The following is an 11,561-nucleotide window of genomic DNA, read 5'->3' on the forward strand; positions in this document are numbered from 1 at the left end:
ACTAACGAGGGAATAGTGAGCATGGAGAAACACATCAAATCCTGGAATCGCACAGGATGAGGACATTTGGCCCATCCAGCCTGTGCTACCTTTACTAGCCTTTTGGTAGATCTCTCCAACTAGTCCTACGGTCTTCCTGTTCTCTTCAACTACCCAACATCCTTTTTGAGAGTTACCCCTTTGACTGTTGCCTTTGGAAAGCTTCAAGCAGCTTATCCCTGACCCCAGTGACAGCACCTTGCTCCCCTTCAGGACCTGTCACTGCCTGGATCCACTGATGCAGCTGGGGTCCCTCAATTTCTGTCGGGATCCCTCCTGGAATTGTTGGCCTGAACTCGCCACCATTTTGAGCTTACAGCTATAACTGCCCTCAATGACATTAACATGTCACTATGACCAGTTAAAACAACGAACATAAAAGTAACTTTAGAAAGCAAGAATTGTCCATTTTATAAAATAGTGATTGGGAAAAGTGGAGGGTTGGGCAGGAGGGAAATTCTAGGCAGTTGTTAGAGTAGGTTATTAAGTTAGCACAACATTGTGGGCTGAAGGGCCTGTACTGAGCTGTGGATTTCTATGTTATTAACCTCTTTGACTCTGGCCATTTTTCCCCTTTCATAATATATTCTCCGGACTGGGTCTGTGGGTAAACTACAGTACGAACACCAGTAAGAGGTAGCTGGTGGTTGGGTATAAAACCAGTCCTGGAAAACCGGGACGCGGAGCATATGTGCTTGTTGGTAGTCTCTGAAAACTGGGACATGGAGTTCAAAGGGTAAAAGCCTAAAACAACACGAATAAATAAAACATTTAAGTTCCACTTTGTTTCACAACCCTTGCCGACTCCAATTCTCTTTATCTATGGTTTTGGAATGTAGATGGACTGAGTGTGCACCTGTTGGATCCCCATCCAGCTCTCCCTGCCACTGCCCTCTTCCCCATCACCAGTTTATACGTCCTTTCCCATTCTCCACAGATATACCATATAGAGTCGTGTAATCATCCTTACTGTGTAATAGTTCCCCTCCCCCCCCCAACTTTTTTGGCTCAAAAATTGGGTGTTTTTTTATGACCCGTTTAAAAGTCAACCTCCTATTTTTAGCCCCAACTGTCCGCCCACTAGACTCCCAATGCCCCTGCTGCCCACCCACTTGAGCTCCTGACTGTCCACCCACTGGACTCCCAATCCCCCTGCCGCCCGGCCACTCGAGCTCCTGACTGTCCACCCACTGGACTCCCAATCCCCCTGCCGCCTGCCCACTCGAGCTCCCAATGCCTCTGGCCACCTGCCCATTTGAGCTCCCTTTCCTCAGTGAACCCAGGTTTAATGACTGGGGCTTCCGTTAAATAGCAAAAGCCCAACAGCTTGCAATGAGGTAGCCAGCAAGATCTGCCCCTTCCATTCCATTCCTGGAAGTTCTGACAAAGGGGAAATAACCTGAAATGTCTTTCCCCACAACTGCTGCCAAACCTGCTGAGTATTTGCAAGTTTCAGAATTCCAGGATTTACCCTCCCCTTCCCTGGTTACTGTGCAGCCCCCTGTACCACTCCCATTACCGTATGTGTCCCACTAATCCTGTCTCTGAAGGATGATCCTCTGCTTTATTGTGGATATAAGAGGGACAGCAAGAAGATGGAACAAGTTGTGGGGTGGGCCAGAGGTAAGAGCTGTAAACCCCAGCTAGTTACCAACAAATCCAATCAGGATACCTTATTTACTTGTGTAATTGTCAAATTGTTTGGACTTTTTTGGGCCACAAAGGGGGAGGGGCCAACTTTTACACAAGTCAAATTTCTGACATCAGTAAGTACCTGCATTGTTCAAGCCATCAGGAGCTTGGATGGATGGGACCAGGTGGTAAGTCCAAGGTCAGGGTGTTGGGAGCTCCAGTGGGCAGATGGCCAGGGTGAGGGTCCGTGATCAGGAGCTTGAATGGGTGGGTGGTTGGAGCGTCGGGAGGACGGGCGGACAGGGCCAAAAATAGGAAGTTGACTTTTACACAGGTCATATAAAAACACCCGATTTTTGGGCAAAAAAAGTTGGGGGTAGGGAGCGTGTAGGAAGGAGGTTCAAAGATTACATAGTATATACAGTATTCCCTGGAGAATGAGAAGGGATGTAGCTAGATAAACTGGGGAGCGAGGAAAACAGTGTGGAGCAGAGGGGCTGAGCGGTCTTTCCCCACCCAGTCTAACTGGCTGCTCTCCCTGCAGAGGGCTGTCACCACTCTCTACTTTGAGCGGAATTTGCCCAGGTGGCTTCGGACGAGGTGTAAAAACAGCCACAGCTTCACGGAGGTGACGGTGGGACTTACCCCTGAGGGCAAGGAGGACAGACGCTGGTGTCTGAGGTAATCGCCAACTCATAGCCCCAGGTATCACGTTGCAGATGGGAGGTACCACCCTGGTAAGAGGTGATGGGGTCAGTGCTGGACATGAGAGAGCAAGCGAGGATGCAGAAGATCTAGAAGCAGAAATTGGTCTATTGGCCCATCAGTCTGTTCCACCATTCTATCATGAGCTGATCCATCCACCCACTCTCTGGCTTTTTCCCTGTAACCATTGATGTCCGGACTAACCTGTCAATCTCTGCCTTAAATACACCCAACGACCTCTCTTCCACGGCCACCTGTTCCACAGACTCAAGACCCTCTGACTAAAGAAATTTCTCCACATCTCTGATTTAAATTGATGTCCTCTTATCCTGAAGTTGTGCCCTCTTGTCTGAGAATCCCTGACCATGGGAATCATCCTGGCCACATCAACTCTGTCCAGGCCTTTCAGCATCCGAAATGCCTCCATGAGGTCTCCCCTCATTCATCTCTACACCAACGAGTCCACTCCAAGAGCCACCAATCATTCCTTATACACTAACCCTTTCATTCCTGGAATCATCCCAGTAAATCTTCTCTGAACCCTCTCCAATGCCAGCACGTCTTTTCTCAAATACGGCGCCCAAACCTGTCCACAGTTCTCCACGTGAGGTCTCACCAGTGCTTTACAGAGTCTCGACGTCACATCCCTGGCACTCTATAAATTAACACCCACACTGCATTCACCTTCTTCCTCACCGACTCAACCTGGAGGACAACCTTTTGGGTATCATGCATGAGGATTCCCAAGTCCCTTTGCACCCCCAAATTTTGAATTTTCTCCCCCTCTAAATGGTCGTCTGCCTGTCTATTTCTTCTACCAAGGTCCATGACCGGACACTTCCCAACATTATATTTCATCTACCACCTCTTTGCCCATTCTCCTAATCAATCCAAGTCTCTCTACAGCCTTTCCGTGTCCTCAGCACCACCTCCCTGACCACCTACTTTGGTGTCATCTGCAAATTTGCCCAAATTGTTTATGAACACTAAACAGTAGCAGTGCCGACCCCTGCAGAACACACTGGTGTTCTGTGTAACCAGTAGCCACCAGAAAAGGATCCCTTTATTCCCACTCTCGGTTTCCTGCTGACCAACCAAATCTCCACCCACGCTAGTCTCCTTCCTGTAGTTCCATGGGCTCTCATCTTGTGTGTGACACCCTGTCAAAAAGCTTCCAAAAGTCCAAATACACAACATCCACTGCATATCCCCTGTCGATCCCACGTGATCTCTTCAAAAAAATTGTAATAGGTTTGTCAGGCATTTGATTCATGAGGTCACCTGGATTGGAAGGTTAGTGTGCCTCCCAGCTGACTGAAAGGGGTGATTGGGTTGTGAGGGCGGTGTGATGGATCACAGGCATTGTTGGGGGCCGAACGAGAGGCCCCCAGGTTTGCAGGTGGGTGGGAGACCAGGACTGAGCTCGTGAAAAGAGCCCATTGGCTCTGGCTTGTTGGAGAACCGGGTTAGGTTCCTGGGGAAGTGAGACTCTGGTGTTGGTCAGGGCTGTGTGTGGGGGGGTGGGGGTGGGAGGGAGGGGGCTGATCTGCTCTGTGTAAATGACCTGTTTCTCTGACCCCTATGACAGGGTAAATGAGATGAAGTGGGCAGAGTGGGACACCCAGATCGAGACGCTGGTGGAATCGGGCTAGCGGGCGAGCCCAGAACCCTGCTGCATTTGGGTAGCACCTCATACCACCACAGATCACCTCCCATTCCAAGTGGAAGTCCATCCAAAGGCTGTCATTGTTGAAGACTGCGAGGGCTGACTGAGGGAAACCTTCGATGAAGTTGATCGTGAGAGAAACCTTTGCTGGATGCCACCATCTCCCTGATCATCAACCTGCAGTATCAGCATTTTAATTCAAGGGATGCCTTCTGCCCCTGGAGATGGCAGTGATTTCTCTTCCATCCCCTCCGAGCACCCACTGTCACTGTAAAGCAGTTGGAGGTCAGTGTCTCCCACCTTCCCCTCCCCCACCCCATCCCTCCAGTTGTAGGGTTTGCTGACTGCCCATCCCTCAAGATGACCAGTGCTTTGAGCTCTGATCAACTGAGATATCTCACCACAACGCCTGGTCTCCCCGGAGACACAAGATGGCCAGACAGCATCTGTGGAGAGGTGAGACTCTAGGACCCTGACCCATTTCCTCTCTATAGTTGCCTCTCTCTCTCTCTCTCTCATTGGCCAGATCACAAGCAAAAATGCATTTGAACAGTACAGCAAAGGAAAAGACCCTTCAGCCCATGTGTCTGTGCTGGACCCTGTGCCCAAGTTCATTCAAATTTCAGTCTGCTGGGAGATCTCTGGGCCAGGTTGTATCGGTGGGAGAACAAGAATGATTTTTGCAGCATCTGCTGGCTCCTGGGTGTCTCCCTTGCACTCTGCACTGCGGGTTTACTTCTGTACTCTGTACAGGTCGACAAGATGGGCTAACTCTCTCAATGCACCTCAGTACATGTGTCAATAAACTTGAACTGTTGTTTGGAGTCCCTCCAACTTCTTTTTGTGGCAGGTCTCTCTCATAGTCATACATTATTAAAACATTATTGGAGAAACCCTGGGACCAGAGAGAATTCCTGCAGATGCTGGAAACCTGCATCAAAATCAGAAGAGGCTGGAAGCCCCTCTGCGCTGAACATTTTAAGTTTTATTTACAGCAAGGTAGAAGTCGAATTCACCCATTTAAACCTGTGCCACCCAATTACACCCAAATTAGCTTGCCACCACCATACGTTTTGAACGGTGGGAGGAAGCTAGAACACTCGGGTAAAACCCACATAGACACAGAGAGAATGTACAAACTCCTTATAGACAGTGGCAGATCTGAACCAGGGTCATTGGCGCTGAATTAGAGTCGCGCTAACCACACTGCCCAAAATGTGTTCAGGCAGTATCAACAGTTTGTCAGAACTGAGAACGAGCAAAAATGAGTTGGTTTTAAGCGGGTGGGAGAACTGGACTGGACAAAAGTTGGTTCATGTACCCTTGAGAAGCTACAGATTCTGGAACAGAAAACAGCTGGAGAATGTCCATCAGTCTGGCAGCATCTGTGGTCGAGACCTTCAGGACCTGACCAATGGTGCTGCCCCTTGGGGGCCACTTGACACTGGAAGATGTAGGCAATGCAGATGTATGATCCTGAAATCCGAAGACTCATCTTTCAATAAGATCGTGGCTGATCAGCGATCTCTGCTATTTCCTGCTCTCTCCCACGTCCCTCCAATCCCCGCTGTGTCCAGATACCTGACGACCTCTTGACTGAACTTGGTGTCTGAGGTCTCTGGAGCAGGGAGTTCCAAAATTTTACCGCTCACCCCACCACAGTCTGAAATGGCTTATCCCTCCTTTGACTGTGCCCCCAGGCCCTACTCCTCACCCAGGGACGCTATCTCCAGCAAAGGTTGAGGCTCAGGGATGGACACTGGACATTGAGTCTGCTCCACCATTCAACAAGATCAAGGCTGATCTGGCCTTGAACTCAGCTCCACCTACCCACCGGCTCCTCAAAAAGCAGTCTTAAATAATTCAATAGGGCAACTTCGGGATCTTGGACGGAGAATTTCATAGATTCATTTCTCTCTAGGAGAAACAGTTTATCTTCATTTCTGCCTTAAACCTCGACAGAATCTTGAGGCAATGATCCCTAGTTCTAGTCTCCTCCCTGTGTAAACAACCTCCCTGCTCTTACATTATCTATTCCTTTCATAATTGTATCTTTTTAAAGAGTGGCACAGTTGGTGTAGTGGTTAACACAATGTTTTTTTTTAAACTTTATTTCAAATTTTATGACATGAATAAAATAAAAATTACATTTAAAGAAATAATAAAAAATAAGAATAAAAATTAGAATACTACATCATTAAACTACACAAATTAACCCCCCCAATAATTATAACACAACATTAATCATCTAATTTAAATTAGTCCAACCCTCCCCCCCAAAATAAAGAGTGAAGAATTAATTAACAATGTTGTAAATAAAATAGAAAAAACCCCACTTACAAAAAAAAGGATAAAACTTAACAAAAAAAATATCAATACTAAAATAATACCCTTAAACATATATTTAAATCAAACATAATACATGTATTTAACAAATGAAATCCACTTTAAAACTAAGTTCAAATATTAAAATCATATATCAACTAGTTAACACAATGTTGTTACCAGCAGCAATCATACGTCTGCATTGCCCACCCCTTCCAGTGGCAGTGATCGGAACTGGGGTTCAAATCCTGCGCTGTCTATAAGGAGTTTGTACGTTCTCCCCATATCTGTATCGGTTTTCCCCAGAGCTCCAGTTTCCTCCCACCCTTCAAAACGTACCAGGGATAATTGGGCGGCATGGACCCATTGGCTGATAGGGCCTGTTACCAGGCTGTATGTCTCCATTTTAAAAAAAAATTATATTCCCTCTGCCTCCACCCTGTCAATCCTTGGAGGAGTCTTGTACATAGCATTAATAACCCAGTAAACTATCCATCGCTGTTCTTGCTCTCTCTTGCAAGCAATTTGCTGGGGGTGGGGTGGAAAATTAAGGGACTTCACAAAGACGCGCAATTTCTAGCACATATTTCTCCATTTTCCACAGAACCTCGACCAATGGAGTTCTCCGGGTTTTTTGTGACAACCTGTCTCTGACCCTCTGTTGCCCCCAGCTCCTCTGTTTGCATCATGCGCTGTTCAGCCTGGGGGAACTGCTGAGCTATCACTTTCAGGCTCTGATCTGTTTCAGCAAAAGATGAAACAGGAAGGAAGCTCCAATAATCACACTGCTTTCTTAAAGTTTAATAATGACCTTTAAGAAGGTTCTGGAGTGAGAAAATCTTTTGGTGCTGGTGCATTAAGTAGAATTATACAGCACAAGAACAGACCCTACAACCTGTGTAAAACCTCAATAAGGGAGTATTTATTATAAAATACCATGGACAGTGAGAAGGGTTCTTCTGCATGCGGACTGACAGGTTATCTCCAACATTCATGCAGCTGTGTGAAGTTACACAATTGCGATGAAAAAGATTCGTTGGTGCCAAAAAGGGCGGCGAGACACTTTCGTGGGGTTCACTCAGGAGCCTGATGGCTCTGGGGGAGACACTGCCTTCAGTCTGTTGCTGCGTGTTGCCACACTTTCGGGCCTTGTGTCCAATGGGAGGAGGGAGAAGAGAGTGGGTCTGGGGTGTGATGGAGTGAAAGACGCTGTAATTGTAGTAAAAACATAGAAATGCTGGAGGAAGTCAGCTGGTCTCACAGTGTGCAAGGAGGAAAAGATAGAGAACCACCTGCCTGCTTTTGACTCATAGATTGAAGGGCTCAGGCCTGAAACATCAGACCTGAAACATCAGACACCATTCCATCTCATTATTGTTTGATATCTGGCCCCCGACTGTTGTATTGTCAGTGAACGTGAAGATGGAATGGTATTTATCTGTGCAGTAGACCCAACTGCGCTGGGTGGGTCACGTCTCCAGAATGGAGGACCATCGCCTTCCCAAGATCGTGTTCTATGGCGAGCTCTCCACTGACCACCGAGACAGAGGTGCACCAAAGAAGATGTACAAGGACTGCTTAAAGAAATCTCTTGGTGCCTGCCACATTGACCACCGCCAGTGGGCTGATCTCGCCTCCAACTGTTCATCTTGGCGCCTCACAGTTCGGCGGGCAACAACCTCCTTTGAAGAAGACCGCAGAGCCCACCCACCTCACTGACAAAAGACAAAGGAGGAAAAACCCAACACCCAACCCCAACCAACCAATTTTCCCTTACAACCGCTGCAACCGTCCCTGCCTGTCCCGCATCGGACTTGTCAGTCACCAACAAGCCTGCAGCAGACGTGGACATACCCCTCCATAAATCTTCGTCCGCGAAGCCAAGCCAAAGAAGAAAGAAGAAAGAGTGGGTGTAAAGGGGGCTGAGAGTGGCAGGGGTAGTGAGAGACATCCTGACACTATGAATGGAAATGCACTGAGATTTCCAAAACATTTCTGGGGTAATCAGAATAGCAGCAATTTCAGATTATGTGGAAAAACAGAATGCTGTTGTGGGAAGGACCTTGAGGAAGGTTCTGCAGAGATGAAAACAGTGAAATACAAAAATTCTGGAGGCACGGTGATTGGAGTAAAAATGCTGGAGGATCTCAGCCAGTCTCTCAGCATCCATAGGAAGTAAGAACACCTTCGGTACACCATGTAAGAGATTACATAAGGAAAAAAAATGGTTGAGAATATTTTTATTTGTTTCATTGTATAAACGTTACGTAGGTACATGAGAATAAGAATATTAACAAATGGATAACTTACATGATTTGTTAACATAATATATGATGAACAAATTTAAATTCCTGGGAATTAGTATCTCAGAGGATCTTTCCTGGACCCAACACACTAATGGCATTGTGAAGAAAGTACGTCAGTACCTCTACTTCCTCAGGAGTTTGTGGAGGTTTGATATGACATTGGAAACCCTGGCAAATTTCTAGAGGTGAGGTGGAAAGTCTGCTGACCAGCTGCATCATGGTCTGGTATGAGGACACCAATACCCCTGAGCATAAAGCCTTGCAAAAGGTAGTGGACACAGCCCAGGACATCACGGGCAAAACCCTCTCCAACATTGAGGACATCAACAGAGAACGCTGACGTCAGAAAGCAGCAGCGATCATCAAGGATCCCCACCACCCAGCACATGCTCTGTTCTTGCTGCTGCCATCAGGAAAGAGGTTTGGTGCCTCGACTCGCACCACCAGGTCCAGGAATAGATGCTCCCCCTCCACCATCAGACTCCTCAACAACCAACTCAACCAGGGACCCATTTAAAGACTTACTTCTGCATGTTGTGAATTACTGTATATTTTTTCCTGCATTACACATTTTTTTGCATTTGTCTCTTGCATGTGTATCCTTTGTCTTGACCTGTTCACATTTACTGATAAGTGGTAATTCTGCCATGCCCACAGGAAAAAGAATCTCAGGGTTGTACGTGATGTCAAGTATGTGCTCTCCCTTGGCCTGGGTTGAACATTGGGACTTTTGGTGAAAGTTCATTTCCTTCCCACTCCACATTGCACAAGCGAGGGCGAGCGGTGAATCATTTCACAATTCCATGTTTGAATCCTTCCTGTTGTGCAGAGAACCAGGTCACAATCTGTAACATTAGCAGCAGGAAGTCCTGCAAAGTGAAGGAGGAGGAGGGATTACACCCCCCAACCCTGCCAGGGCGGCTGGAACCCAGAGGACAAGAGTCTCCTCCGCACAACCTATAATTCTGGGGCATACAGCAGAGCCGGGGGATGAAAACCTAGCAGCACAAGGACAGCTTCTTCCCCTCGGATTCCTGAACCTCACTTTCTCTTATTTTTGCACTAATTTATTTTTAAATGTAATTCTTCAGCAATCTTTGTGCTGTAGCGCTGCCACAAATCAACGAATTTCATGACGTGTTCACAACAATGAAATTCTGATTCTGACTGGTGGGGCTGAGTGGCCTCATTCTGTCCGTATAGAGTCATGAAGAAGGCCATTCTGCCCTTCATTCCAGTCTGACAAATGAGCACTCATTCATATTAATCCCATCTCCCAACCCTTGGTCCATAGCTTTCTGCATCTGGATGATTCAAGTGCCAATCCAGAGTCCATGACTCTGCTTCTCCCACTCTCTCCGGCAGTGTGTTCCAGGTACTCCGCATTCCTGTCTGACCCCTCAGACCCCCTCCCTATCTTTCTCCTTTTCCCTAAATGGCACTGCCGGAGCTGCTGTAAGGGCAGCACTGCCTCTGGTGTGGACTCAGGGAGAGCGGGGAGCAGAGACACTGCATTCCCCCGCAAGGTCCACTGGCACGTCAGCTCTGACCAGCATTTAACCAGCCCGTTAAAGGAGCTGACGGTGGTTTTATTTAAAATCCCATGCCCAAGACGGCAGCGCCTCTGATCGGCAGCAGGCACGAGGGGTTGCAAACTATGGAGAAGTGGAGGATTGGCTCAGCACCAGAAAATGGGTCTTCCCCCCCTCCCCCCCATTTGAGAAGAAGCAGAGGAGAAACCCACAGGATGGTAACCACAGCGGCAGGCCAGTGAGGGGGCTCAGCAGGCTTCTGGTGAGTTGAGGTGAGGAACCCACGCAGACTACTGGTGAATGTGGTCGAGAGAACTGCTAGAGACTGGCTGAAGGGTACTGGGTGTCTGAGCTGGGATGCCAGAGGGTGCCGAGGGCGCTAAAGGGTTCCTGATCATGTTGGTGGTTCCGATCTGGAGCTTGGCCTGCTGTTGGTGTGGACGGACTCTGTGTGGCTGCAGGGGCTGTGGGAGCGCTGGAGATGAATCTATGGACACTTGGTGATGGGGGTGGGGGGGGGGGGGAGAATCTCTCTTTTGCTTCTCTTTCTTTGACTATAAGAGGCGCTTCAGGCAATTTCTGCAGATGGTGAATCTGTCCGCCTTACAGTAAATTGAATCTTAAATCTTAAATCCTTGTCCATGTACATTCTTCTGAACCTGATCTTGGCCAAAAGTTGGATTTCATTCAGATCCCCAAAACCACTGTAATGCTTTTTGAAGGGTGGGGTCCCGCCCATTTATTTGCCCGTAGATGGAGTTGCTGCCTCACAGCATCAGACCAAGATTCAATACAAACAACCTGTCCTGGTCCAACCACGTCACTGCTGCATCCAAGAAAGGACATGAACAACTCTCAGCTCGTCCCCAGTGTCCTCACCAACTGTTACAGAAGTGTCCTTTCTGGGTCCATCACGGCTATGCCCAAGACCTGCAGGGTTGTGAATGCAGCCCAGGCAATCGTGTAAACCAATGCTGGTCAGGCGGCGTCCGCGGAGGGAGAAACAGTGAAGGGTTCAGATCTGGCACCTGTCATCAGAATCGAAAAAATGTCTCAATCAAGGTTGTTCTTGAAATTGCACCATTCCAACAATGTAGCTCCCTCTCAGCATTGTCCCACCACCAGTACCACTCTTGCTCAGCCCCACATTTCCCAGCAGTGCAGATCCATCAGCCCCACATTCTCCACATGCCGCCACGTTTCCCTCCCACCGGTGCAGCAACATCTCCATCTCGCCAGCGAAGCCGCGTGCCCCTCCCACCAGCGCAGCGACGTGCTGATCCTGCCAGAGAAGCTGCGTGCCCCTCACGCCAGTGAAGCAACATCCCCATCCCGCCAGAGGAGTCGCGTGCCCCT

At 48.2% G+C, this 11,561-nt stretch overlaps 1 protein-coding gene across 6 annotated transcripts in view; it reads left to right on the forward strand.

Annotated features, from left to right (window-relative positions):
* LOC138749454 (transient receptor potential cation channel subfamily V member 3-like) overlaps positions 1-4,866 on the forward strand; it is a 38,111-nt gene extending 33,245 nt beyond the window's left edge. For all 6 annotated transcript variants that reach the window (XM_069910803.1, XM_069910804.1, XM_069910806.1 and 3 more), the window contains 2 exons: positions 2,216-2,352; positions 3,965-4,866. In XM_069910803.1, coding sequence (XP_069766904.1) covers positions 2,216-2,352; positions 3,965-4,028 — 201 coding nt within the window. In that variant the 3' untranslated portion in view covers positions 4,029-4,866. The remainder of the gene's footprint in view (positions 1-2,215; positions 2,353-3,964) is intronic.
* The last annotated feature ends 6,695 nt before the right edge of the window (positions 4,867-11,561 follow it).

Source organism: Narcine bancroftii, chromosome 14, assembly GCF_036971445.1.
Source record: "Narcine bancroftii isolate sNarBan1 chromosome 14, sNarBan1.hap1, whole genome shotgun sequence".
Taxonomy (NCBI): Eukaryota; Metazoa; Chordata; class Chondrichthyes; order Torpediniformes; family Narcinidae; genus Narcine; species Narcine bancroftii.